Source organism: Fonsecaea nubica (assembly GCF_001646965.1).
Source record: "Fonsecaea nubica strain CBS 269.64 chromosome Unknown Scaff31, whole genome shotgun sequence".
Taxonomy (NCBI): domain Eukaryota; kingdom Fungi; phylum Ascomycota; class Eurotiomycetes; order Chaetothyriales; family Herpotrichiellaceae; genus Fonsecaea; species Fonsecaea nubica.
This window is the reverse complement of record NW_019173704.1, coordinates 245,213-271,138: the sequence shown is the minus strand read 5'-3', so window position 1 is coordinate 271,138 and position 25,926 is coordinate 245,213. Positions and strand designations below refer to the sequence as shown.

Here is a 25,926-nt window from a genome sequence, read left to right as displayed (position 1 = left end):
AAAAAGGATTTCATGCATTCCCGTCTCTAGAGGACTGAGCACCAGTATGTCGGGGACACTACGTCTGCGAAACGTCGGGACGATTGCTGCTCGTTAAATTCAATCATTCCTCTCTGCGCATCGTGTCTTCATAATTTGCAGTTCGATCAGGCTTTTCAGATCGCGGAGGTTTCAGTCTGCGGCAGCTAGACATCGCACAGGTCATTGGACGGTTCGGGCCGGAATGCGACAAGACACGACTGCGAGAATCCGTTCAACCGTGGCCACCCCGGGTTCCGGGTACATTTCTTTGACCGTTAAAACTGAGGAGATTTTTGGTCCAGATATCTATCCCAGCAACAATTCCGGGGAATGTTATGGATGGGGTCTGGATCTTCTTTAGCAACATGGAATGCACTAACAATGCATCAGGAAATGGGTGGTAGCAAGGGTAGGATGTTTTGTGGGTGGACGACGGGTGGGTAATGGCAGCCTCAACTTTGGAACAAATCCGAGTGCATTAATCTGAGCATCTCAAACACCAACTACCACTTGTGTAAGGTCTTCTTTCGGTCTGATCTAATGCGGTGTTGAATGTGGTTCAGTCACATTGTATTTTCGTGCTCCTCGGCACAATTGACTAATTGACTTCCTGTTACGGAAAATGTGGCAGACGCTCAAATGGAAACTCTGCCGAGCCTCAATTGCGGTTGTCCGGATCTTTCTGCCCTGAACGCTTTTCCTATGTTTTCCGGTGGTGCAATACTTCTCTTCTCTTTTCTTCTTTCACAAGGATAAAAGATGACAATGGGTCCCTGAACAGGCCTGCCCATCGAGCAGTCATGACCTCGATTGATGACCTTTTCCGTAAACCCAATGCCGCGTCAAAGCGAAAACTTGAGGACCCAACGAAATCATTCTCCAATGCCCTCTCCAACAAATCCGCTAAATTGGCCAACGGTTCCTCTCCACGCTCTTCCGCAAATGGCTCTTCTCATGACGAGTCTACCTCCAACGGTTCGGGCAGCAAAGCTGCTTTTGTGCAGGATGAAGTCCTAGACGAGGAAGATGATCTCGAGGCCGGACCCGCGCGGCCACCGGAAGACGTCGAGGACGAAGTTGGAGATGATGAGGAAGGGCGCTTCTTTGGTGGCGGTGTCACAAAACAAGAAAGAGAAGTGATTGACTATCTCGACAAAAATGAGGCTGGGGAAGTGGAGGAGAAGACTGATTCCGCGTGGCTTCGCCGCACGGCCATCAACTTTGAACGGAAAATCAACAAGAATGCGGAACTGCGAGCCAAATACGAGGCCGAGCCCATGAAGTTTGTGAGTAGTGAGGCCGACTTGGATGCTGAGATAAAAGGGTTGAGTCTGTTGAGCGAACATGGCGAGTTGTACGCCGACTTCGTAAAAATGGGCTGCGCAGGCAGTTTGGTCGGGTTGCTCGCGCACGAGAATACCGACATTGCCATTGCCGTCTGCGAATTGCTCGTGGAACTCACAGACGAAGACTCAACGACTACGGAAGAACAGTGGAAGACCTTGGTCAAAGCCATGATTCAAGGTGACATTGTGGATCTTCTAACCAGCAACCTCAGCAGATTGGACGAAGACAACAATGAGAGCGACCGAGCAGGAGTCTATCACGTCTTGAACGTGATCGAAAATATTCTATCCGACACCGGAAACGTGGAGGCTGCAGGGTCAAAAGATTCATTGATGGAATGGCTCCTCTCGAGAATAAAGAAAGTCGATCCTTACGCGAGGGGAAAAGTTGGGCAGAACCGGCAATATGCGGCGGAAATTCTGGCCATACTTCTGCAGAACAACAAAAACAACCGAGATCGCCTGGCACGAAAAGACGGGGTCGACTCTCTTCTTGAACTTCTGAGTGCCTATCGGAAGCGAGATCCCGAGAAAGACTCAGACGAGGAAGAGTTTGCAGAAAATCTCTTTGATTGCTTAGCCTGCATGGTGGAAGAACGGCTTGCTGGCGAAAAGTTTGTGGAAGGAGAAGGCGTTGAATTGTGTCTCATTATGCTCCGAGAAGGGCGTTTGGCCAAAGCACGGGCGCTGCGAGTGCTCGATCATGCCATGAGTGGAGGCAATGCAACAGCCGTCGCGATGAGATTAGTGGACGCGGCCGGACTCAAGACCATCTTCGGCATGCTTATGAAGTCCCACAAAATGGAGCGAAGCCTTGTCGAGCACCTTATCGGAATCCTTGCGAGTATGTTGAGGTATCTGCCCGGAGGGTCCGCCGAACGGATACGCACTCTTGCTAAGTTTGTCGAAAATGACTACGAAAAGATCACCAAGCTTGTCGAATTGCGACGGGAATACAAGACAAGACTGAGTAAGGTGGAAGCCTACATTCAGAGGGAACGGCAGGATCTCAACGAAGCACAGTTGCAGGCACAGGCTGATGAGTGGTTTTCACGGCGACTGGACGCCGGCCTCTTCTCACTTCAGGCGATTGAGTTAATCCTCAGTTGGATGGTGGCAGAAGATAACGGAGCGAGGCAGACCATCACGGTGCTCCTCGGTGAAGACGGGCTCAAGGTTCTCGAGCGGAGCCTGAAAGACCAACTCAACGGGATGGATCCTAGTCAAAGTGATGAAGCAAAGGCAACGGAGGAGATGCTGGAAGCATTACTTTTGTGCGTGGAGCAATGAAGCTGGTGTTTTGTGAATGTGAAATCTAATCATGCCATTAGGGAGGATCGAATTGCTGCTAGCTGACATGCATAGTCTTATGCATAATTATGATACCCACTTCATTCATGACCGCCATGTCGCCATTCTGACTTTGTCTAGGACTTCGGATTCACTCTGGAGACAATATGTAGATATACCCAAAAGTAGTTAGCGTTGTTTTGAATAAAGCGGCCAGGTTTGCCACGGCATCTTCACGCGCCAAAAAGATCCCCAGAGACATTCCTTACACAGCAACCACAATTTACAATTCTCCATCCTTCATGCACACCCGAATGTCCTTCTCTGGCTGCTCGGGCATTTAGCTGTCTGTCGCTCCGTGAGTGACTCTCCAGAAGGGATCTGACGTCTTGACTGACAATTCAGTGCCCTTTTTTCCAGAGCGCATCCCGCAGATCTGAGTTGCGACTGAGAAAGGGAGGGAACCTCGACTTTACCTCCTCCCCCTCCTTCCTTTCCCTTTATTCGGCTTCGACTCGCTCACTCATCGCCGACCGTCTGCGAGCGCACCTTCTCATCCCTCTGATAGCAGTGGTCGCCGGCCATGGCGGAATTCGACGTGAAGTATGAACCGAACGGTTACTATGGGCAAGCTGGTGCCTACGAGGAGGTGGAGACCGGTGAACAAGACATCACATCTGAAGACTGCTGGAAAGTCATCAGTTCCTTCTTCGACATCAAGAAGCTGGCCTCTATGCAGATAGACTCATTCAACCACTTCATGCGCTCGGGCCTACAAGACCTAGTCAACGAAAAGGGTGGCGTCACTTTAGATCATGCCCAAAATGTCGATGAAAATGACCCAAATCCGATCGTCATCAAGAGACATGAAGTCAAGTTTGGCAAGGTTACGCTCAGCAAGCCGAATCAGGTCGAGCCGGATGGCACTACAACAGACTGCATGCCCCACGAAGCACGAATGCGGAGTTTAACATACGCAAGTCCAGTCTATGTCAAGATGACGCGAAGAACATACTACGCAAAGGAGCGTCCTTGGGACGAATATGACAAAGACTCTGGCGTCATGAGAGAAGACGGCACCGAGCTTTACTGGAGAGAGGGTGATGATGAAGATGACTTCGACAATGATAAAGAGGTATACATAGGAAAGATACCCATCATGGTGAGAAGCATGACCTGCCACTTGGTGAGCGAGAAGTTTCAAAGCGAGCGAGATCTTTTCGCCTGGGGAGAATGTCCATATGACCAGGGAGGCTACTTCATCATCAACGGTTCCGAGAAAGTGCTCATTGCTCAAGAACGAAGTGCCGGGAACATCGTCCAGGTCTTCCAAAAGGCAGCACCCTCGCCGTTTACACATCTCGCAGAGATCAGATCCGTCATCGATCGCGGCGCCCGCATGATGTCGCAGTGCACCGTCAAACTCTTCCGCAGAGTGGATGGTCCAGACGGCACTAAGATCGACAACCCGATTCGAGTTCAGCTACCATACGTCAAACAGGATATTCCTCTCGTTATTGTCTTTCGAGCGTTGGACATTGTCTCAGACGCCGATATCCTGGAGAAGATCTGCTTCGACCAGAGTGATAAAGAGATGATGGATATGTTGATGGGCTCACTCCAGGAAGGCCAGGCCATTCAGGGCGCGGATTTGGCTCGAGACTTTATCGCACGCCGAGGTAACATTCCGACTCTGAAAAGCCATGAACGGCAAAAGCATGCCACAGACATCTTGCAGAAGGAATTTCTACCCCATATTGGGCAAAGCCCAGATGCTACTGCCAGAAAAGCTTTCTTTCTCGGCTACATGGTCAATCGATTGCTGAAATGCGCCCTCGGTCGCGCAGAGCCGGACGACCGGGATCATCTAGGGAAAAAGCGACTTGATCTTGCGGGACCATTGATGACCAACCTCTTCCGGCTTCAGTTTGACAAAGCTACCAAGGACTTCTACCGGTATATGCAGAAGCGCGTGGAAGCGGGCCAGCCCATCAATATCATGGCAGGCTTCAAGCATCCTATTATCACCAGCGGCCTGAAATATTCTTTGGCCACTGGCAATTGGGGAGACCAGAAGAAGCTGGACAAAGCGAAAGCTGGTGTCTCTCAAGTGCTCAGTCGGTACACTTTTGCCTCTACCTTGTCACATCTTCGCCGCACCAATGCTCCGATCGGTCGAGAAGGTAAAATTGCGAAGCCTCGTCAACTCCACAACACTCATTGGGGTTATGTCTGCCCAGCTGAGACGCCCGAGGGTCAGGCTTGTGGTCTGGTCAAGAACCTGTCGCTCATGTCAATGGTTACAAATACTTACGAGACTGCTCCACTGGTGAATTATATCCTCACCAAGCATGTCGAAGCATTGGAAGACTGGGAACCTCGATTAAATCCTCAAGCAACCAAGGTCTTCGTCGACGGTGTGTGGTTTGCGGTAGTCCTACGGGATCCGAAACGCCTGGTGGATGACCTGCGCAAGCTTCGGAGAAAGGGCGTCTTCGATGCCCAAGTCAGTTTGGTTTGGGACATTCGAGAGAAAGAATTCAAAGTCAACGGTGACTCGGGAAGAATTGTCCGTCCCCTGTTTGTGGTTGAGACCGACCCAGCCTCAGAGAACCGTGGCAACTTGGTGCTGAACAAGGAACACATCAACAAGCTTGATCAGACTGCTTATCTGAAGGAAAGCGGCTTCCAGTTTACAGACGAAATCCGACCATACGGTTGGAACAATCTCCTTGAATCAGGTGTTGTTGAATACCTTGATGCTGAGGAAGAAGAGACGGCGATGATCATCATGACACCTGAGGCCCTGGCCGACTCCAAAGCAAGATGGATGGGTATGGAGATAGAGGCCGAAGATGATCCTTTGCGGAGAAACGACCCTCTCCTAAACCCGTTCTCCCACACCTTCACTCATTGCGAAATTCATCCGAGTATGATCTTGGGAGTTTGCGCCAGTATCATCCCCTTCCCTGACCACAACCAATCGCCTCGTAACACCTATCAGTCTGCCATGGGTAAGCAAGCTATGGGCGTCTTCCTCACCAACTTCGATCAACGGATGGAGACTATGGCCAACATCCTCTACTATCCTCAGAAACCTCTTGCCAGAACGATGGCCATGGATTATCTGAAATTCCGAGAGCTTCCTGCCGGGCAGAACGCCATTGTGGCCATTGCGACCTATTCGGGCTACAACCAAGAAGATTCCGTCATCATGAATCAGAGCTCCATCGACCGTGGACTTTTCCGTTCGCTGTTCTACCGTACCTACCAAGACTCGGAGAAGATAGTCGGCCACTCCGTGGTAGAGCAGTTTGAGAAGCCCACAAGATCGGACACTCTCCGACTCAAGCACGGTACCTATGACAAGATTGACGAAGACGGAATTGTCGCTCCTGGTGTCCGCGTGAGTGGCGAGGACATCATTATGGGCAAAACAGCGCCTATGGCACCAGATGCGGAAGAACTCGGCCAGAGACAGAAACAGCACATCAAGCGCGACGTATCAACACCCCTGAGGTCTACAGAGTCGGGTATTGTCGACCAGGTTCTGCTGACGACAACCAACGAGGGTCATCGGTTTGCCAAGGTCAGGGTAAGAACTACGAAAGTGCCTCAGATTGGTGATAAATTCGCATCTCGTCACGGTCAGAAGGGTACCATTGGTATTACATACCGTCATGAGGATATGCCATTTACGCGAGAAGGCATTGTGCCCGATCTCATCATCAACCCGCACGCCATTCCCTCTCGAATGACCATTGCTCACTTGATCGAATGTCAACTCTCAAAGGTAGCGACACTTCGGGGTGACGAAGGTGACGCCACCCCGTTCACAAAAGTCACGGTGACGCAGATTTCCGAGTTGTTGAGGAGAATGGGCTACCAATCTCGAGGCTTTGAAGTCATGTACAACGGGCACACTGGACGGAAACTTGTCGCACAAGTCTTCCTCGGCCCTACGTATTACCAACGTCTCAGACATATGGTCGACGACAAGATCCATTCCCGGGCAAGGGGTCCCACTCAAATCTTGACCCGACAGCCTGTTGAAGGTCGTGCTCGCGATGGTGGTCTCCGTTTCGGTGAAATGGAACGCGACTGCATGATCGCGCATGGTGCCTCGTCATTCCTCAAAGAACGTCTTTTCGACGTGTCGGATCCTTTCCGCGTGCACATTTGTGACATTTGCGGATTGATGACGGTGATCGCGAAACTCAAGAAGAATACTTTTGAGTGCAAGAACTGTAACAACAAGAACCGTATCAGTCAGATCTACCTGCCATATGCGGCGAAGCTGTTGTTCCAGGAATTGTGGAGCATGAACATTGCTGCCAGGCTGTACACCAAAAAGGGATAAGGTAACCAGGATTGGGACGATCTTTGTTGAGGGTCAGGCTAGGCGGTGACAGCAGCACAAATGCATGTGCGTCAGCCAACAGTTGAGCTTGACTGTCTGCGAGATTCCACGAGATCTTTGGACGCTAGGATGCATTTTGAGCGACAATTTCTCCGGCCCGAGGACGGAAGTCGCGTCGCCTATTTCGATAGCAGGAGAGAAGCTTGGGGCAGCATTCTCACCGCGTCAGGCGCTTTTCAGTGATTGGATTTTGAGGAGTGGATTGTCAGCCAGAGGGTCAGGGGACGACAAACGAACGTATTGCAACCATCGAGCGTCCATGTGTTTTCTTCCTCCTGCAACAATCTTGATGTTTGCTATCACAACCCAAGTCTCTGGTTCCTGTTGTCATCCGACGCACAGCAGGGACTGGCCGACTCCTCTCCACAAGATGAAGAGTACAGCGGAGAATCAGAGATCCAGAGATCCAGGGGTGAGCGGAAGCTGCGAAAGAAAGAAATTGCCTTTGCTGCATCGTATTGTATTATACATCACATCACATCACACTGTCGCTGCCATGCCATGCCTTGCAATCCATACACGAATCGCAATGCAACCAACGGCTAGAGCAACGAACAAAGGAAGGGGCAGGGAAGAATAACAGAAGAACCGGCATCACAGCGCAAGCAGCAAGGGGCCGGCCGCGGCGGGTTCGACCGATGGATCGATCAGCCAGAAAGAAAGATAAATTGGTGCCGATGGTGACTTACATATTTCTTCTTCTGGTGGAGAAAATGCCCATTGTTATCAATAGGATAGGATATGAGAACGAACGCTACATTACGTACCTAGCAGAGGATAGAACATCATTGTATTCATCCCGTGATTTCATCTAAGCCTACCTACCTAGCTACCTGGGTAATTAGGTAGTTAGGTGGTGATTGGGTGTAGTTATTGCGTTTGGTCAAATAAATGATATATTATTGCGTGCATACAGGTTCAGTGTACTGTGTAGTCAAATTCAAGGAGGGAGGATTAACTTGGGGACACGCATGGATGATATCGATAGGATCTTTCTGAACCACTGCCTTCCGAGCGACGTGGTGGTACATGCCGTCGTATACTACCACCGAGAAAGGTACCGTGTATGGTGTCCACAACCCACAACCACGCGCCGTCCCAGCATTTGCGCCGGATCTGGCAACTCTGTCAAAGATGATGATGCTGATGCTTGTTCCGCACTCTGTCAACTTCTTCCTGCACTGTGGCGGGTTTCACCACATCGATGATGCACATGTTTTATAGCCCAGGATGTTGTTCCACCATTGGCACATACATGTTGCGCCGCGAGTTCTGCCGATTGGTTGTGGGTGACACGTTCATCGTGTGACGAAGTGCGTTGTGTGAATTGAATTGTGGCTCGCTCAATCTCATGAAGCTGTAGGGGGTCGTTGTTTTTCTGGGACACCGTTCCTAGTGGGCACTGGACGTTGTGGGGTGCTCATGTGCTGGATCGTCCTTGGAGAAGGGATTGTACGATGGCTTCTGAAGACCACCACTCTGTACCTCGTATGAACTTGCAGGTGGCTCGTGAGAAGAAGAAGCAGCAGCTCCGGCGACGGCAGCACCTGTGCCACCAACGACTCCAGCTTCTGCAATATGATGGTCACCATGCTCAGCCTCGGGCTCATCATGGTCGTGGTCCTCGTATTCTTCTTCTTCGCCAGTATCCTTGTTCTTGCGACGCTTGAAGATTCGTTTCAAAAGACCCGGCTTCTTCTCCTCTGGCTCTTTGTGGAGTTTCGTGCGACCTGATTCGTCGGTCACCGTTGTGGGAGGCGGATGTCGGTCTTTGTCGTGCACTTCATATGCACCGGCGCCGGTTGCTACACCTGCACCAGCTCCGGCGGCGGCAGCAGCTGTGGCTTTTTCGCGCTCCTTTTGATCGTGCTCGAGTTCCTCGCGCCGGTGTCTTTCTTCCTTCTCCGCAGCCTTTTCCCTAGCGGCGGTTTCCTTGTCAACTTCTTTCTGGTGATGCTTCTCCTCCGTTTCAATTTCTTTCTGGTGATGCTTCTCCTGCTTCTCTAGCTCTTTCTGGTGCTGCTTCTCTTCCTTTTTGATCTCCTTTTGATGTTGCTTCTCTTCCTTCTTGGCTTGCTTTTCAGCTGCCTTCTGATCTTTTTCGAATTGCTTCTGGCGGGCAGCCTCTTGTTCCGCTAAATCTTTCTGCCTCTGAGTGTCGTCCTCCAGTCCGTCTTGCCGCTTATTGTGTTCATACAACCCTGCAGCTCCAGCCCCAGCTCCAGCACCTGCAACTCCGGCAAGTGCAGCTTCCTTTTCCTTTTTATGTCTCCGTGATTCTATTTCCTCTGAGACCATATCCTGCCCTTTGGAGTATTCGGATGTTCTGGATGCTCCACCCTCGGCACTTGTTGGCGTAGCACGGGTAGCCTCCTGCTTGGCTTTGTCCTTCTTGGTTTGTGCCTCTGGTCTTTCCTGAGGTTGCCTGTATTCTGATACGATGGACGTTTCAGTCGTAGCAGGTGCAGCCTCATATGCGGTATGCGGTTGTCGGGCGGTTTGACCTACCGGCGTTGTCTTGGTAGCGCCCTCTGATGGGGGAACCGTTGCCGTTGCGGGCGTCGCAGCCGTGGTGTCATTTCGAAGAGGCCAGTCGGTCTCCGCTGTGTTTTGCTCTCGACCTCGCATAGAATAAACGCCCGCCGCCGCTACGCCAGCCCCAACGCCTGCCGCTCCAGCGGCCAGTCCCGTATTGCGAGCTGCATGGTCCTTTTCCTCCTGGTCTGAAGTTGCGGAGGTGCCCCCGATCGGCGGACTGATCGGCGCAGGAGAATCCACACCTGCTGGGTAGGCTGTGGTGGGAATACTCTCTTTTCGGTGATGTGACGATGGATGCCCTGAGTGACTTGGTGAGGTATAGGAATCGACGCCAGTGGTAGTCGTAGGTTGATTAGGAGTGTCTGCTACGGCGTGCTGTTGATCTTCCTCAGCCCTCGAGGTAGCCGCCATAGCACCACTCGCGGCAGTCCCTAAGCCCACCGCACCAAGGATCTTGCCAATCGTTCCAGAGCTCCTGGGCTCTTCTGAGACTGGCTCTTGGGTTCCTGGGGCAGCTCTTGTTGCGAACTGGGCTGCGGCAGCTGCGTCAGGCACTTTAGTCTTCTCGGCCTCACCGTAAACCGCTGATCGCTCCGCTGGTGATGTTGTCGTCGTCAAGGTAGAAGGCGCGATTGTGGTAGCGTCATGGGCTGTTGTGTCATTGGGAAATGCTCCAGGGAGGTGAGAAGCTGGGAATGTCAGTGTATGGAGCCTATCACCTGGATCTTGTCATGGAGTCATACTACTATAATCCTTGTCCTTGTGAAATGCGTGGGCTGCAGCGGCCAAGGGGCCACCCTCAGGTATGCCCCTGCTGGACACATAGGAATGTTCGGGGGCCTGATACGTGGCGGGATCCTCGGACCTGAAGTCAACGACATTTGGAACAGGATCGCCTGTACGCAGTGTATGGGAACTATATGTCGAGGTTTCGCCAATGGCAGCTGTACCAGGGCCACGGCCAGGCAATTGACTAGCCAGGTTGCCTCCACGAGCCTGTTGTATATCTGTGCCTGCTAGTGGGTTAGATATATGGGCGCGATGCAAAGGACGTGGTTTAAGCTAGGGATGAACGCACCTCGAGTATCTCCCACGGCTATGTTTTCCTGGAGACCAGTGGCGGCACCCACAGGCTGCTCTTCGTTCTTGGGGAAATGAGACCCTTGTCCTGTCAATCGACTACTCGGTCCTGTCTTGTCCTCGACATTTCCTTTGTCCCTACTTTGCCTTGAGCACGTATTTGGCAGAGAGGGAGCCTGGGGGGTTATGGTACGTACATCATGGTCTTTAACTTGTCCATTCCGGTTTGAAATTGTTAGATTCTGTCAAAACAGTTCAGATCAAGTACAGAGAAAGTCATCGACCACAAATAGAAGAAGACTACGAGAGTGTCAAACGAGGAGAAGGGAGGTGATGCTGAATGCTGGCTGCGCCCGGCAATGCTCCCTGCGCCATGTTTGATGGTTTGCGTCATAACCTCAGAAACTCAAACCGTCACCCCATGACACCAGATCGTCAAACCTCCAACCTTGGTAATTCAACGGACATTTTTTAAGCCACAGACGGCAGACACAGAGTTGTTCATTGGACGATGGCCACCCTAGCCACTGCCAGCTGCCCAGTTGAAGCGGGGAGGATGAAAACGCTAGACGTAGTGGGTAGAGCAGCCTGAGCAGCTCAGCTGTGGCCAGTCCCTGAATGTGCCCAGTCTGGACACCGATGAAGTCATGCTTGGAACACAACAGCACCAGCAGAAGCCAAAGAAACCAATAAACCGAAAAAAGGCATTTTTTGAGCAACCAAGATCTCGAGAGATCGACCAATCATGCTGTGATGAAGAACCTGGCAGCCTGGGGCGAGTGGACATTAATGCACAACATCGGCCATTTTGAGGGTTACTATCCGAGACGACGGGGCTTCAAACTCGTCCGACCGGACTGTGACAATTTGATGATGAGTTGTCAGGGTCAAAATATCAACAGCAGTGATGATCGCCCCGTTAACATGTAATACGCGTCATTTCCCCAAATCTGGGCAAAGAAGAGGAATGGTCACGTGAAACTGCGTCGAGCGAGATATCGCCGTTGTGATACTCATTGGTGGCGAAGATGGCTCTGAGTTCTGGTCAGAGGTTGCACGCGGCAAGACGGGCAAAAGAGACGTGTATGGCCCGTGGAGTGATGCAAAGGAGAACTTGATCTTCTTCTGAAGAAACCTGGTCCGACACAATCCTTATCAGCAGAAACAAGTCGCTCATGCACGTCGGGTGAGGCCACAATCGCTAGAGGACTAGAGGGAGCACGCTGTGGAAGGGAGCCACGCTACAGGTGCATTTAAAGTCGACTCTTCGGGGGTGTTATAGGTGGAATTGATAGGGCTCCTAGGCTAAAGGTCTCCCAGGGTCCAGGCTTGCCTGCGACCAATGCAAGGGGCGGCCAGTCGCCACCCAACCACATCCAGCAAAAACCGCCCGCGCCAGAACAAGAGCCGGAACAAGAATGTTTCTAGAAGGTCGCATCGCCTACTTGGATCGTCATGCAACGAATCCTCGTACTTGAATATGCTTGTCCTGGTAGGTGTACTACTACCAAGGAATCTTGCTTATGGCGGCACCAGCGGCCAATTTGATATACCGGGGAAACCAGCACGTTGCATTGCAGGAGGACCAGCGGCAACTCCTACCAGCTTCATGGCATCACACTTGTACAAACTCGTCCTGTCCCCAGAAAATAGGCAGTTTACGGAGTAGTTGAGGTAGGATTGGGACCACATCTCACCAAGGAGCGATTCGCCCAACCTGCGCCTCGACCACTGACAGATCCCTCCAGAACCCACACCCATGGAAGGCCTATCGGCGGAATCATCGGATTCTGCCACCCTTGGCTACCGTTGGGCAGTTCTGGCAGTCTAGTTGCTCGCTGACCTTCTTCACAGTCGACCTGGCTCCATTTTTATGCCTCGCCCCTCGGGTTTCGCGATATGCTACTCGTACACTACCTCTCCCCAAGTACGCTATGCACCCATTGCCCATGCTCAGACCTGCGATAGATTCCGCCGACCATGGCGCAGAGAGTGGGTACTCACTCCCGCTACATTGGGAAAGACAGGGCACAGAGCACGGGCACATCTTATCCTAGCATGCCACCATGGTCGACCAGTGCCCACGGCTATCTCCATCCTCCTCCGGCTCCTCTCCTCCACCCTGTGCCAGATTTCCAGCACAACAGTTATGCCCACCGTCTCGTCACTCCTACCCACGGGCCCCCATGCTCTCCTGACTGCGTCTGATATGCCTCTGGCCACCAGCCGTTCCACATCTTCCAGATCCAACCTGATGGCAACCATATGAAGTCTCTTGGTCCCTTGCGGCCCATCCCACTCCTCTATTTCCCCGTTACAACATCGACCACGGCCGACCTCGCGTTTTAGTGAAAAGGGCTTATCTATCAGTTATCGACCAAGGGTCAGTGTCCGATACACTGTCAGCGCCCACTCGACCAGAACCTCTTTTCTCCCTCATATCACATACGTACAATGGGTCTACGCGTAAGACTACGGAGGACGTTTACGTCCAAGAAGAATAGCACGGGAAGTGAGACTGGGCCAAATGGGGAACCGTACTACACAAGCCGGAAGGATATTCAATACTATAAGCCCAACGAGATCCCAAAGTCCAAATATCGGGGCAAGGTCGATCCCGAACACCAAGCCTCTCTGCAGGCTTTCTCGCTTGCCGACGCTTTCTCATCTGCCCGGAGACGAACCTCACTCGCCCTCTCTGGTACATTTTCTCCGGGGGGTACCAATTCACAGAGCGCCGCGGCCAGTAGAGCTCACAGTAGGGCAGCGAGTCGGAGACCATCGATACAGGAACTCCATGGGTCGACCTTGAGAAATGCGAGTGGCGTGGATTCAGAAGGGAGTAGCAGTTGTTCGAACAGCACGAGCAGGCAGAAGAGTACCAGTGCCAGTATGGCATTCGATGCGGATACCGCGAGCAGTAAGTTTCATAGACCCTGTCGGTCGATTGTCAAACTCCTTAAACTTTACTGACCTTCTAATAGCATCCCTTTCAGATCAAGCCACGGCAGTGCCCTCGGCACCCGCCGAACCAAACAACAAGCTCGCTCAGCACGACAGCGGTATTCACATGCCTGAACTGGCAGATCTATCCAAGCAGGCTACCAGGCACGACACGCCATTCACAGCGGAGGAGCTCGAGCAAGCTATGACGAGAGCGACATTGAAACAGAGGGACTTCGGCGAAAGAGGCATCGGAGTCGCTTTATGATGACCGAAATCCATGGGCACATCTTGATATAAGATGGACCAAATGATGACTTACGATGACGCTCAACTTTACACGATCCAAATGGATGCGAGACAAACAAGGAAATCGGAATGGGACAAAATCAAAATGTACAATTACTGCTTGACCGCGGACCCCGTGGTTTCTCCAAACCAACGTGAGGGAAACTACATGAGAATGGCGGCAATGTTCGGCCACGAGCAATCAACGTTGACGAATTTCTGAGCACCGTGCATCACTACCTTCTCGTATGGATTGGGATATAGACCTGAGCATGGGTATGGCTTTTGTTGGTGTTTTGGCCCGGAACTTCTGCATGGCACAGCGGGATGGATTACTTCTTCTACATTTCTTTTATTCTTCCTCCTCAAAGGGTCTTCTATTTTCAGAGAAACGACAACATCATCCTCATCGACGGACAAGGAGTGGGTATAGACTTGATCACACGACGGGTTGGAGGTGTGACCCTCTGACGACAACAACCCCAATGCATCGTCGGATCGGGCGGAAAGACTGTGAATGCACATCGTCTCCGTTGCACTGCAGGGAATTGGCAGGTCGGAAGTCAGCTTGGGTAACAGTAGCAGTGGGCTCTCGCCCTGAATCACGAATCACACCCATTGGTGGCCCTCAATCATCCAAGAACATGGAAAGTTGGCCACTTTGTCGTACGAGTACTTGTACATTCAGCACTCTGTTTCTCTCGTGGACCGTTTACTTGAACCGTCGACGAGACGCTGGATTCTGAGTGACCCGAACAGTACACATGTAGGAGGCACGGGAGGGCACGCACGTGAGATAACAGGAAACTCAGCCGCTGAATTAGCTGCCTCACTGCCTGAGTGGATGTGAGGATGAATATTGGCTGGATAAATGATGGATAAAATGCCCGGCCGGGGTTGCTTCAATTCAAGGAAGGGTCTTGACAGAGTCGACACATTCCTCGTACACCTTTCTCGTGACCGTCAAATCTCGTGACCTGTCACAATACCACTTGAAAGCAAAAGTTCCTATCAAGTGCGGTACTTGTAGAAATCTCTAGAGGATGCTGTTTGGATTGATGGATTGTAATTGCAGGTGACCCATCTAATCACCTTTGCTCTATTTTTTCTCGCCGTCTCCCTCCCTTCCTCCCGCCCTTCCTCGTCTGCATACCGGAACTGCCCTGGCATGTCTCGATCCACCTACCAAGGCCTGGGGCTAGAGGTGGCATTACTTGTACTTGTATACCGAAAATGTGCCAGAGATACCGTGGCATCCTGCCCGCGTGTGCAGCCTCGTGATGTATAAGGACACTCACGTTTGCATCTGTGCACCATGCGTGAGGAGAGATCCAAGGGTGGATAAAACTTATGAAGAAGAGGGAATCCCTTCTCCCTCCTTACCCAGAGAGGTCTTCCCGATGGGTGGCGTCTGAAGTTTGTTTCGTAAGTCGGTATCTCGTTGATACCTGATGGGGAAGCCCGTAAGAAAGGGACTTGTTGTGCTGCAATTGATGCTAGAGCTGTCTGGACCTGGATGTGACGGGTTCTTGATGGACGGCCGGGATGATGGCATGTGTCGTATCCATGTGATCCCAATTGAATGTCGTTCGTTTCTGACCTTGCGTCACGCGTTGGGTTGTCAGACACCTGTCTTGTCCTAGGATCCAAGGCAGCATATCGAGTAACGTCGTCGCCGGTCTGGTCTGTATCGCCTTCGTGCAAGAGGGATCTACTTGAGTCACCTCCTCATCCGTTCCGCTGTTATCCTGTACCCATTCTCCTCAATCGTCTGTATGGGTAACAGCCATATCCAGCACTTCCAGCCTCCCTCTTCCCTTCATTTCGGCGGCAATAAACTCTCCCAGGGCTTTAAACGCGCCCGGTTCCACGAATCCGACCACTTCCCACTCCTCACCCAGCACTTCCTGGCTCTCGACCTGCTCGACAAAGGACAAAATGCGATCCTTGATAGTGCCTTTGCCCTGGTCGGCTCCGGCGTCTTCGCCAGTGTCTGCGCTTGTACTGGCGACTTTGGATTTTGCGGCTTGTTTTGCGATGTTGGTGGGGCAAGTGATCCGCAGTCTCATACGCGCACGCATGACGGGGATGGGCTGCCAGGCGATCAAGGCACGGATCGCTTCAAGAGCCTGCTGTTTGACAGATTTGTTGGTCACGACCCCCGTCCATGAGGGCATGTCGCTCTTTCTGCCCTTGGGGGTGCCGCCAGACGCCGACTCATTGTCTTCGTCCGTCATTGGCGTTGCTTGTCCACTCGTTTCGCTTGATCCCTTTGGCGCTGCAGCTCCCTTCTTGACGCCTTCCCCCAGATTTAGCTTGCCGAGTTTGTGGCCCAAGGAGTCCTGAGAGGGAACATGACCGCCCTGTTTGGAGAGCACGTCTAGTCCTTTCTTGATCATGCCTGTGGTATAGACTCTCTTTGTCTGCGGATCCACCAGTCTCTGGGCGACTTCTTCCACAATCTCCCTCTCCATCCTGTCCAACAGTTCCTTGCGCTCGTTCGCGTTGACTTGGATCTCGCCCTTTTTCAGAATTTCTTCAATGATGGCGTCCTTCCATGACTTCTCATCTTCCCCCTCATCCGTTGTAGATTTCCCCTTACCCTTCTTACCGCCCTTTCCACCACCTTTCCCTCCCGATTCTTGTTTTTCTGGCATAGGCCATGCCTTGACGAGTTCGGCATTAGGGGCAGTTTCGCCCTTTGAGGCGTTCAGGAAGATGGTCGGCACTTGCAGGACATTGTCGAGGTCGGTCTCGGTCCCCGAGCGGTATTCGAGTAGTTTGTTCTTGTAACACGCAAGTTCGAACCGTTTCTTGCCCTTCTTGTATCGGACCAGCGATACATTGGTCAGTTTGATCTGGTTGGCGGGCTGTTGGATCGGCATGTCAGCGGTAGCACATCGGTCTGAATTCCTCTACATGCAGTGTATGCGAAGAGAAGCGACATTAAATAGAAAAAGTGCCCGGCGTTGAGTCACAAGCGCACTCTCGCTGGTTGGTGGGCTGTAACACGCGGAGACGTGGAGTGCGTCCACAATTTTCTATTTTTTGGAGAAACACGAATGGTGACGACTTTCTCCATCTCCAGCGTCGTCTTCTCATTCAATTCCTCTTTGATTCTTCGACCCAGCTCCTCGTGCCGGCCTGTACACAGGGAGAATATGCTGGCATCGAGAAACCACGCAGGCAATGTTACCAAGAAGCGACTGCGATATATTTGCCCAGAATGTCGGACGCATGCTCTGCTTTCACCATTTCTCTGGCGCAACCAAGGAAATAGATCCACTGCCTCTGCACCGATCCGTGGGCTGTTCAGACAGCATGGAAAGCCATTCAGTACATTGAGCCCTCGCCTGGCGTCACTCGAGACCTCTCGGGCCTCCTCCGACACTTTTCGAAATATCCCATTAAGTCCCTCAACCTCTGCGCGGGGCTCTTCATTATCGTCTACGAATACCGCCGTCTCTTCTGATTCGGTTATACGCAACCACTTAAGAGCATGGAGCGCGGAGAACAACAAGAAAAAGAGGAAAGAGGCGGATGCACACAGCGATTCCCTCAAGCTCAAACGACTCACTGTACTACCGAATTCTCTGTTCATCGAAGAGGCAAGCCTCAGTGACAACACATTGGGAGAGGATGCAGAGTCGGGAGCGGACGACCTCCCTGAGACATGGGAAGATGCTGTAGAGGGTGGCAATGTCCCTCATCTCGACCCGGGCGATTTGATATGGTGGCAGCCTGGCAAATACACGGCTGGCGCTGGTCGCTTTGCCCGCTCGCAACTGGCCATTTTCCTGGGCACACTGGGTTGGCAGCGTCAGTATTTATTATCTGACGGTCGCTGGGTTGTTGAAAAGTCGGTTCAGCAGCCCAGTCCGCGCTACAAACAATTCGCTTCCCAGCAAGAAATCGAGCAGGTCCGGAAGCATCTGCCAGTCAAGCCACTTGAGATGCAGGCCACAGGTTTTGACGTCAAGATGGGCTACAGCTTTGCCGGCGATCTTCCCTCTATCGACTCCGAGACTCTGATAAGCCGTCTTGCCCAATTCGTCGACGACATGTCCACATGGAGGCGAGAGAACATGGCTCTTCTCGACTCGCTTTACGAACGGATCGCCAACGAAGACAGGTATATATCCCTGTCGTACGAGCAAGTTGTGAACAAATTGCTCAGTGTCAAATACTCCGAAGCACCTCCTGCGGCACTCTTTACTATCTATAGGACGCTGCGAAGGAAGCATGCTGCTCAGATCACTGTCCTGAAGAAGACTCACTATCCCTCTGCAACTGTGGCTATCATGCCCAAAAGGTTGGCAAGGCGCTTTGACCAAGTTTGTACATGGGCTCGAGAATACCAGGAGGCTGCTGCTGCCGCGGCTATGGGGAAAGATGTGGCCAGTGCTCTCGCACGCAATCCCCTGACTGCCTTCGTTACCAAGGCGAGGCGGTTGATCTTAAAGAGCCGCACCCTACGGTCTCCCACCACAATTGGCAGTCTTGGACCCAGCTCCATCCAACCTACAGACCTTGAGGACGGCAAGATTCCCGTCAAAGAGAATGATGAAACATTCACGGAAGAGGACAAGATGTTCCTAGAATTTCTTTGGGACTGCTATGTTCGTTACCCTCCACCAGACAACAACCGAAATCTTGCCATTGCTTCTTTGATCCTCCGAGCTATCGGCGCATATCCCAAGCTTCGCCTCGACCAAAACATGGGTTGCCTTCTGCTGCAAGAGTTGGGTACCCTGCCGCCATGGTTTCTTCGTTCCGACCACAATGTGACGCTCGAGATCCCTGGCGGCAGAGGTAGCCACGAGCTGACGCGCATCTATGACGAGGCTGACCGCTTCTGTCACGACTCAGGTCTGAGCAAGTCCCTCGATCATGGTTTGCTCGTAGACTCCATGGCATCTCTCCGACGGGATTTTGACCATTTACCGGTTTATTGCATTGACGCTGGCGAAACAAATATCAGAGAAGACGGCTTTTCGATTGGACCCAGCAGCGAGATCCCAGGTGCATACTGGATACATGGCCATGTATCGCACCCTACAGCATTCATTGACCCAGACCACATCATAGCACAGCGAGCCCTGAAACTCACCGCGAGTGTCTTTCACAACACTTACGTTGCACGTATGGTCCCCGACAGCTTCACACGAGCGCTGTCCCTGCGCTCAGGTTCGCCAGCCATCACTGTCAGCACCCTTGTTACAGAGGATGGCGATGTCAAAGACATACAGATTCGGCCTACCACACTTCGAAATGTGATACATCTCACCAATGCTGCCGTGGAACAGGTTTTAGGGAAACCCGAGTACGAAGCCGCCACTCTTTCATTAGGGCCACAAGCTGGACTACCGCCTAAATCTTTGCAACAAGCAGCACCGGCAGATATCGAAAAAGCCCAGGCGCACCTCGACGATCTTCAGAGACTTGAGAAGTACCTCCTCGCTCGAGAGGAGAGTCGCCGAAGAAGTGTGGCCGTGGCGCCGGACTGGGAAGTGCAGGGGAGCCTTTCGACTCAGAGTTACGTTCACATAACGGGCAGCCGATTTGACGAAGACAGTTTATTTCGAAGCCAGCAATATCAGGGCGATCCTGCAATTAGAATCACCGTGTCGCGCTACATGCGATTGAATCGGGTCAAAGAAATGCCGCAGTACGTTACGTTGACAGCCTTATGTGGAGACCTGGTTGCAGAGTCGGCTGGCAAGTGGTTTCAGGACCGGAAGCTCCCTGCGTGTTTCTTCGGATCCTCGTACGCTGCAGACTTCCCCCCCTCGAAGCTCAATAAACTGGGGCGCGGTGAACATGCAGAGTATCCGTCCGGCAAGCTATCGTCCTCACCCATACCACATGTCCACAAAAGCCATCAAGTCCATTTGTGGTTCAGCAATCCTCTTCGACGCTATCCCGACTTGATGGCCCACTGGCAGGCCGATGCCTACCTCCGTGCCGAAGCGAGTGGCGCCATCCAGCCGGGCGATCCGGGCGACAGGGTGGACTTGCCCATCTCAAAGGAGCTGGTGGACAAGTTCATAGTCGAGCATTCGCCCAGAATGTATGAATGGGCACGTGAGATCTCGCGCAACGAGAGAAAGCACTGGATCACGCAAGCACTGTTCCGCGCGTTCCACTTCAGGGAGGCAGAACTCCCCGAGGTGTGGGATGTGAACGTGACCTCTGTCAATTCCACACGGACTCGACCTGACGACAGCGGGCTCAGAGGCGTCCTCCTCCCTTTCAATGTCTACGCGGTCATTCTGGCGTCAAACGAGGGGTGGGAAAAGGGCGTCAAGTATCGTTCCTTTTTGCCGGTGAAGTTGGAACTCGTCGACCTGGTCCAGAAAACCGTGGTCGTCCGCGCCGTCGGTCCACCAAGCGAGACTTATACTCAATCCGGCAGCATCCACATCACGCCCAAAGTCCACTCCATGGTTTCTAATGGAGCTGAGTCTTCTGAGGCTGCCCCCTCTGAGGAGGGAGACCCTGCAAAGGACGCCGAGACCGCCGGGGGGCAAATTTCTGGCAAAGAAAGCTAGCTAGCTAGCTAGAGTGCAGGAGTACGCTGAAGACCAGAGTCTGCTGGAACGAAGTCGATCGAGTTTATCGTCTTCTCTCTCATCTCGAAGACGCAGAGCCCTTGGCCCTTGGCCCTTGTGGCACTTGGCTTGTAGAATAGGTGTATTTTATCATATTATATTCATAATATCGATCAGCCCGATCTGGTCTAGTATGGCACAGGTGAACAGGGCCCGACGGCCAGACATGGATGACATCTCGTCAACTAATCGATCGCGGTGCGTATGTATAATTTACATAAAGCTGGCCCGCGAAATGCATGCTCTATGGTTTCTAGGTACTAAACCATACATTCTTTTTTTCCCCCTTTGATGCCCCCAAGCAAAGTGTACCTGGCCTGGCACATGTATATGTGTATTTTATCTGGAACAATGTTGTAAATTTTCTGCAGATCCAGGCTGTTTGGCAATCCATTCATTCGGTTATGCGCGATGCATGGTGCATGGGTGCATGGATACATACATACGTCGTATATATACCACGTATGTATATACGGGAGATCGATTCTTAATCCTCTACCCATCTCTTTCCGTGTCCAATTGATACTTTCGATTGACGCACTGTAGCGTCAGGGCCTACCAGATCTTCTTGGGATCGACAGGGATCTTCTTGCTGTTTCCGTGTTCCAGCTCGTCGATCTCTGGGAGGTTGTCGACGTCCAAATGCTCGTAGACTGTTCCACTGTCTCTCAGGGCATCCGTCACGACTTGCATGTACCCCAACACCTTCTCCTCCGTCAGTCGTCGTCCGACGATCTGCACCGCGATCGGGAGACCCGCCATCTTTGCACTGTCGTAGTACTTGTACGCACCCTTCTCGATTCCGTTCGAAGGCCTGAACCCCTTGGGCAGAGCGTCCTTTTCTTTGTCCACCTTGGCAACGGGTATGATACCGGCCGAGTAGTCCAAGAGATTCCACAAAAACGTGTACCCACAGCTGCTCACCGCCTCCTTCATGCAGCCGTGCGGCAGGGCCGGGGTCGCGTTTGCCGGGCCCAGGATGAAATCAAACTGTTGCGCGGGTTGGTTGAGCCAGTCGAACCAAGTCGCCCTGTAGGCTTCGCGCTTGGCAACCCAGCGCCACTGCTCGAAGGCGCTTAATGGATGGAAGTAACGTAGGATGGACGCCCACAGTGAATCGCGACGGACATAGCGCGTGAAGAGGTACCACAGATATTTAAGAGGTCGCGGAAGAGACATGTAGAAATTGATCTGTGCGGCGCCTGGGTCGTTAGACTCACCCGTGCGGAAGAATGATCGGAAGGTCTTGCCGCCATCTGCGCAGAGCAGCACGCTGGCGATCTGTAAGCCTTGGGCGGGGGTGGCATTGGGCGGATATGAAGAGACGGGGATTTGAACCACTTGGTGGCCAGCAGAGCGGAGCGCTGACGCTGTAATTTCCAACCCACGAGATATCGCTGGAGAGGGAGCGCAAACGCCGTCTGTGGTCATCAAGCCGATACGTAGCGGTTTCTTCTCCAGCGCTTCATCGTACAGTTCCTGTCGCCACGGGATGGGGTGCACGGTGTAGTCGACTTCCCAGGGCTTCATGCCGATAAACGCCCGCGTGAAGTAGGTCAGATCGTCTAAAGTCCTGGCCATGGGAGAGAAGACACTAGGTATACCTTCCTGTCCAGGCATAGAAGTATTCATACCGACCTTCGGCCATCTGCCAGTCGAACAACGTATAGAGTTGATCCCCGACCACGCTGCGGGAGCACGCACCGACCCCGCGACGTCCGAGCCGATTCCAATTCTCGATCCATTCAGAGCCAGCAGCGCTCCTTCGCCGCCCGTACTCCCCCCGGGCGAGTATTTGGGATTGTGTGGGTTCTTGCAGACGCCCCAGAGATCATTCGTACTCTCGAAGCTCAACAGTGTTATGGGCAGCGCAGTTTTGGCGTGTGGAATGGCCCCAGCTCGCTTGAGGAGCTTTACCATCACGCCGTCTTCGCTGTATGGTTTGAAGACGTGGCGCGAATAGCCCACGCTAACGTCGAAGCCCGCTACGGCGATGGTATCCTTGAGGGACACAGGGATGCCTGCAAGCGGACCCTGGAGGTTCACATCCTTTGCCCATGATTCAGCCTCGGGCAACAGGATCTCTGTCACGCAGTTGGTCCGCTGCTGTGCCACGGCGGTGGTCTTCCCGTAGGTGCGAAGAATGTCAATCGGCGAAAGGGCGCCATTGTGTACGTCGCGGACGAGCTGCGCGATTGGGGCATTGAGGATAGAGCGCTGCTGGGAGGTGAGCGGGCCTTTGTAGGGGTCTGGGAGAGACTCGAAACGAGCGTCACGCTGGCGCTGCTTGATTATGCTGGAAGGACGTTAGTATCCGAGAGTTGATGCATGTGATACATCCCAACAGGCATTGGGGAAGGGAAAAGGTGAGAAATTGGTAACTGACCAGGCCCGGCGGTGCTCGAAGTAATCAAACGGCGGATACATGGCGACGGTTTCACATGGTTGCACTGGAAGGTAGAGAAAAAGTGTGGTGCATATGGAGAATATGTAGGTGTAAGTAGTATGGAGGTTAGGAGTTGAGCGGCTGCGTACATGAAGACGGCGAAGACGGAGGAGGGTATGTCGCCCACCCATATCGAGAGCTGTGATTGGTCTACTCGCTTGGGCCTTCCTCATTCGGACCGATGTCCAAGTCTATACAAGTACTCGGTACACGGACAAGATACAGCTCAATAGAGGAGACATGCGAAACTTGACACAATATTTCAAGACTGGTGCATAATACCTAGCTACCTATGCAAATCCCGTAATAGTACATTCGCTACACATATATCAACGCTGTCCTGGGTCACATAACCCTTTGCCCATTGTTAGCCTTCTTTTCTGTACTGTTGTGTCTGTCTGTGCATGTCTCATATCTGCATCGGTGGAATAAACGTAGCTCGGACGAGGCCAATAGCCCCTCCACCATTCGTGCGAGGAACCCACGCTGCGATCAAGGCGAGCGAGAGTCATCTATACAAGTACTCATGTCAACCAGCATCGCCGTTGCCTGACCCAGTGCGTCAAGTTATACCGCCTGAGTACTGCATAACGAGCGTACCATTGAGGTATTAATCATCATGGCGGGATCGTGATGGAGGCCTTGGTCTTGCTTAAGATGAGCAAAGCCAGCATGCTCATTGGCACGCGGGGTAGTATCGAGATGGCGAGATTGGTCCATGGGCAAACCCAGCGGCGACTCAAAAAACACTTGTCGAGAATGGTCTGGGGTCATGGTATCATAAGGAGTAAATTGTGCTTGCCACCAATCATCGTACATTGGCGGATGGTACATCATTGGTGGATGAACCCAGTGATGAGCGGCCTGGAATTCGTGGAACTGCTCTAGAGGAGTCGTCCCATATCCCACCGCGGACATTGCTGTTTGATCATTCGCCGTGAACGAGGTGGAAACTGCCGGTGGCGGACATTTGTCCTGCTGGAAGCTCGCCTGCTCAGGTCGATTTTGGACGCTGTTTGCAGCTGCGTCATGGAAAGCCGCCATAGCCTGAGCATAATGATGGTCAGTCCCGGGATGCCAACTTGCACGTCGCTGCTCTAGGTTGCTCGGGGCGATATCCTTGAACTCGAACATTTGTCGCTTGTTGGCACCCAGTTTCCCCTCGAAGCTGGGTCTTCTGCGACGTTTGAGGTTCGCATCATTCCTCTTGACTTTGGCCGCAAAATCGGTCAGGGGTGCGGCCGGAGGAGTAACCTCGCCGGTAGGCGTTGTCGGGCAAGTGACGGTCGGCCCAAGACTGATACCAGTGGCGCTGGTAGGAGGGTGTTCAAGCTCCTTGATTCTTTCGACGACCAGATCTAGGGATGTGATGGCCAGGTCAACAACTCCCGTAGCTTGGCCAGCTTTCCCAAGATCTTTAAAGATGCTCAAGGTCCGCTCCACACGCTTCGAACCTATGCTCACGCCGACCTCTTGGCGGATGGTGGCGATGCCCAGCATTACAGCGGCGCAAAAGACACCAAAGCACCGCGGCCAGGATGAAGCCGTCTTGGTCGGGTCAAGGCTATGGATGGAGTCGAACATCTCGGTAATCAGTCGAGAACACTTCAGCAGCTCCCTGTATTTGGCCCGCTTGGCCGACGTGTGTTGGTTACGCATCGCCCGGAGCATCTGGCAATGCAGCACCATCAGCATAAGTTGAACGTCGATGTGATGTTGGGTAATTGCAATGGATAGTGAAGGGTCAGACGAGTTGTTTTGCGGCACCGGCGGTAGTTTCGACTGCAGGTGGTATAGTCGAGTCAGATCGGCTTCTAACCTGGTCTCCCTCTCCTGAGAAGACAATATTTGCGGGTCATTCTTGCCCCGGTTGAAGCGCTCCAGGACTTCGAGCATGTACTGTGAAAAGTCATAGACTCTTTCCTGGAGGTCCTGTTCTTCCGGCCTCGAGGCTGTTGAGGTCGGCCTGGAGATGCCATGAAAAGAAGCAATAAAGGGACAGCGACCCAGGAGAAAGCTAAGTTGAACGTCGAGTTCTATGAGGAGCCAGCAGAGATGACGGCCCGGTTGTGAGTTTTTATCAGTCTCACCTGAGGCTGCGCCAGAATCCATGTCCACTGAAGAGATTAGCACAATAAGCCACTTCAAAGTCTGGTTCACACTTACAACCGAGAATTTCTGCATCACGGACGAGACTTGGGAAAGCGGCCCAGGCTTGCGTTGCCCTTCCCGCATCGAGGAGATCCCGTACGGCTTTGTATTTCATATAAAGTGGCTCAAGCCGTGCTGGGATTTCAATGTCCAAGGCATCGTCTGTTTCTGCCATTTGGCTCTGGTTCGTTGTTGGGTCATCATCACTGGCGTGACCTTCCCAGTCGAAGACTTGGACAGGCTGGATCGAGTCTAAGATCTCGCGGAACCGTCCGTTAGTAGGCAGCAACGACTTGAACTGCACAAAGGGTTAGCCTTTCGACATCGTTGTATTGGAGGGCTCCATTACTTCGTCTATGCTCTTGGATAGCGAGAGGTTTCCACAGAAGTGTTGCTGCGGAGTGGCGAACCCTCGGGCTCCTTCGACCGCACCCATCTTATCAGACCCTTGTTTGGCGCTACGGCAGGTGCCGAACGCCTCTCCGTGGGAGTGTTCCGTATCATGAACTTGTCTGGGCTAGCATCTCCGTCAGCAGTGCTCTGACAGTCGTCTGTATGGCTGTCCGGGACTAACTTGATTCCTCGGAAAGGAAGTCAGGTAGAAGCATTCGGGCTTGTCACGCTTCTTTTGACACGTCGTACAGGGCATGCCTCCAGAACACTGCAACCATAGATTAGCAGGGTGCCTGCGACATTCCTGGGGAATGCACTGTACTCTTGATTTGCTGTCACGGCAGGGCTTGCATGAGTTGGCCCGCCGTTTACTGAACACTGATGGTTGCGGGAGGCCCA

The 25,926-nt window shown here is 52.6% G+C and overlaps 8 protein-coding genes across 8 annotated transcripts; 4 read left to right on the top strand and 4 right to left on the bottom strand.

Moving 5' to 3' along the window:
* Nucleotides 1–821: 821 nt before the first annotated feature.
* Nucleotides 822–2,657, top strand: AYO20_05418 (hypothetical protein; the record flags this gene model as incomplete). The annotated part of the gene is made up of 1 exon (XM_022643712.1): nt 822–2,657. One exon carries the CDS (start codon nt 822–824, stop codon nt 2,655–2,657), a length of 1,836 nt encoding a protein of 611 aa, XP_022500379.1.
* A 583-nt stretch (nt 2,658–3,240) lies between these two features.
* On the top strand, nt 3,241–7,017 carry AYO20_05417 (hypothetical protein; the record flags this gene model as incomplete). The annotated part of the gene is made up of 1 exon (XM_022643711.1): nt 3,241–7,017. One exon carries the CDS (start codon nt 3,241–3,243, stop codon nt 7,015–7,017), a length of 3,777 nt encoding a protein of 1,258 aa, XP_022500378.1.
* Nucleotides 7,018–8,469: 1,452 nt separating this feature from the next.
* On the bottom strand, nt 8,470–10,915 carry AYO20_05416 (hypothetical protein; the record flags this gene model as incomplete). Its single annotated transcript, XM_022643710.1, has 4 exons — nt 8,470–10,304; nt 10,359–10,628; nt 10,694–10,833; nt 10,893–10,915. The coding sequence occupies 4 exons, from the start codon at nt 10,913–10,915 to the stop codon at nt 8,470–8,472; spliced, it is 2,268 nt and encodes a 755-aa protein (XP_022500377.1).
* A 2,234-nt stretch (nt 10,916–13,149) lies between these two features.
* On the top strand, nt 13,150–13,906 carry AYO20_05415 (hypothetical protein; the record flags this gene model as incomplete). Its single annotated transcript, XM_022643709.1, has 2 exons — nt 13,150–13,615; nt 13,680–13,906. 2 exons carry the CDS (start codon nt 13,150–13,152, stop codon nt 13,904–13,906), a joined length of 693 nt encoding a protein of 230 aa, XP_022500376.1.
* A 1,783-nt stretch (nt 13,907–15,689) lies between these two features.
* On the bottom strand, nt 15,690–16,811 carry AYO20_05414 (hypothetical protein; the record flags this gene model as incomplete). Its single annotated transcript, XM_022643708.1, has 1 exon — nt 15,690–16,811. The coding sequence occupies one exon, from the start codon at nt 16,809–16,811 to the stop codon at nt 15,690–15,692; it is 1,122 nt and encodes a 373-aa protein (XP_022500375.1).
* Nucleotides 16,812–17,087: 276 nt separating this feature from the next.
* Nucleotides 17,088–20,477, top strand: AYO20_05413 (hypothetical protein; the record flags this gene model as incomplete). Its single annotated transcript, XM_022643707.1, has 1 exon — nt 17,088–20,477. One exon carries the CDS (start codon nt 17,088–17,090, stop codon nt 20,475–20,477), a length of 3,390 nt encoding a protein of 1,129 aa, XP_022500374.1.
* A 615-nt stretch (nt 20,478–21,092) lies between these two features.
* On the bottom strand, nt 21,093–22,964 carry AYO20_05412 (hypothetical protein; the record flags this gene model as incomplete). Its single annotated transcript, XM_022643706.1, has 2 exons — nt 21,093–22,833; nt 22,924–22,964. The coding sequence occupies 2 exons, from the start codon at nt 22,962–22,964 to the stop codon at nt 21,093–21,095; spliced, it is 1,782 nt and encodes a 593-aa protein (XP_022500373.1).
* A 586-nt stretch (nt 22,965–23,550) lies between these two features.
* Nucleotides 23,551–25,570, bottom strand: AYO20_05411 (hypothetical protein; the record flags this gene model as incomplete). The annotated part of the gene is made up of 4 exons (XM_022643705.1): nt 23,551–25,019; nt 25,074–25,100; nt 25,150–25,432; nt 25,484–25,570. 4 exons carry the CDS (start codon nt 25,568–25,570, stop codon nt 23,551–23,553), a joined length of 1,866 nt encoding a protein of 621 aa, XP_022500372.1.
* Between the last annotated feature and the right edge of the window lie 356 nt (nt 25,571–25,926).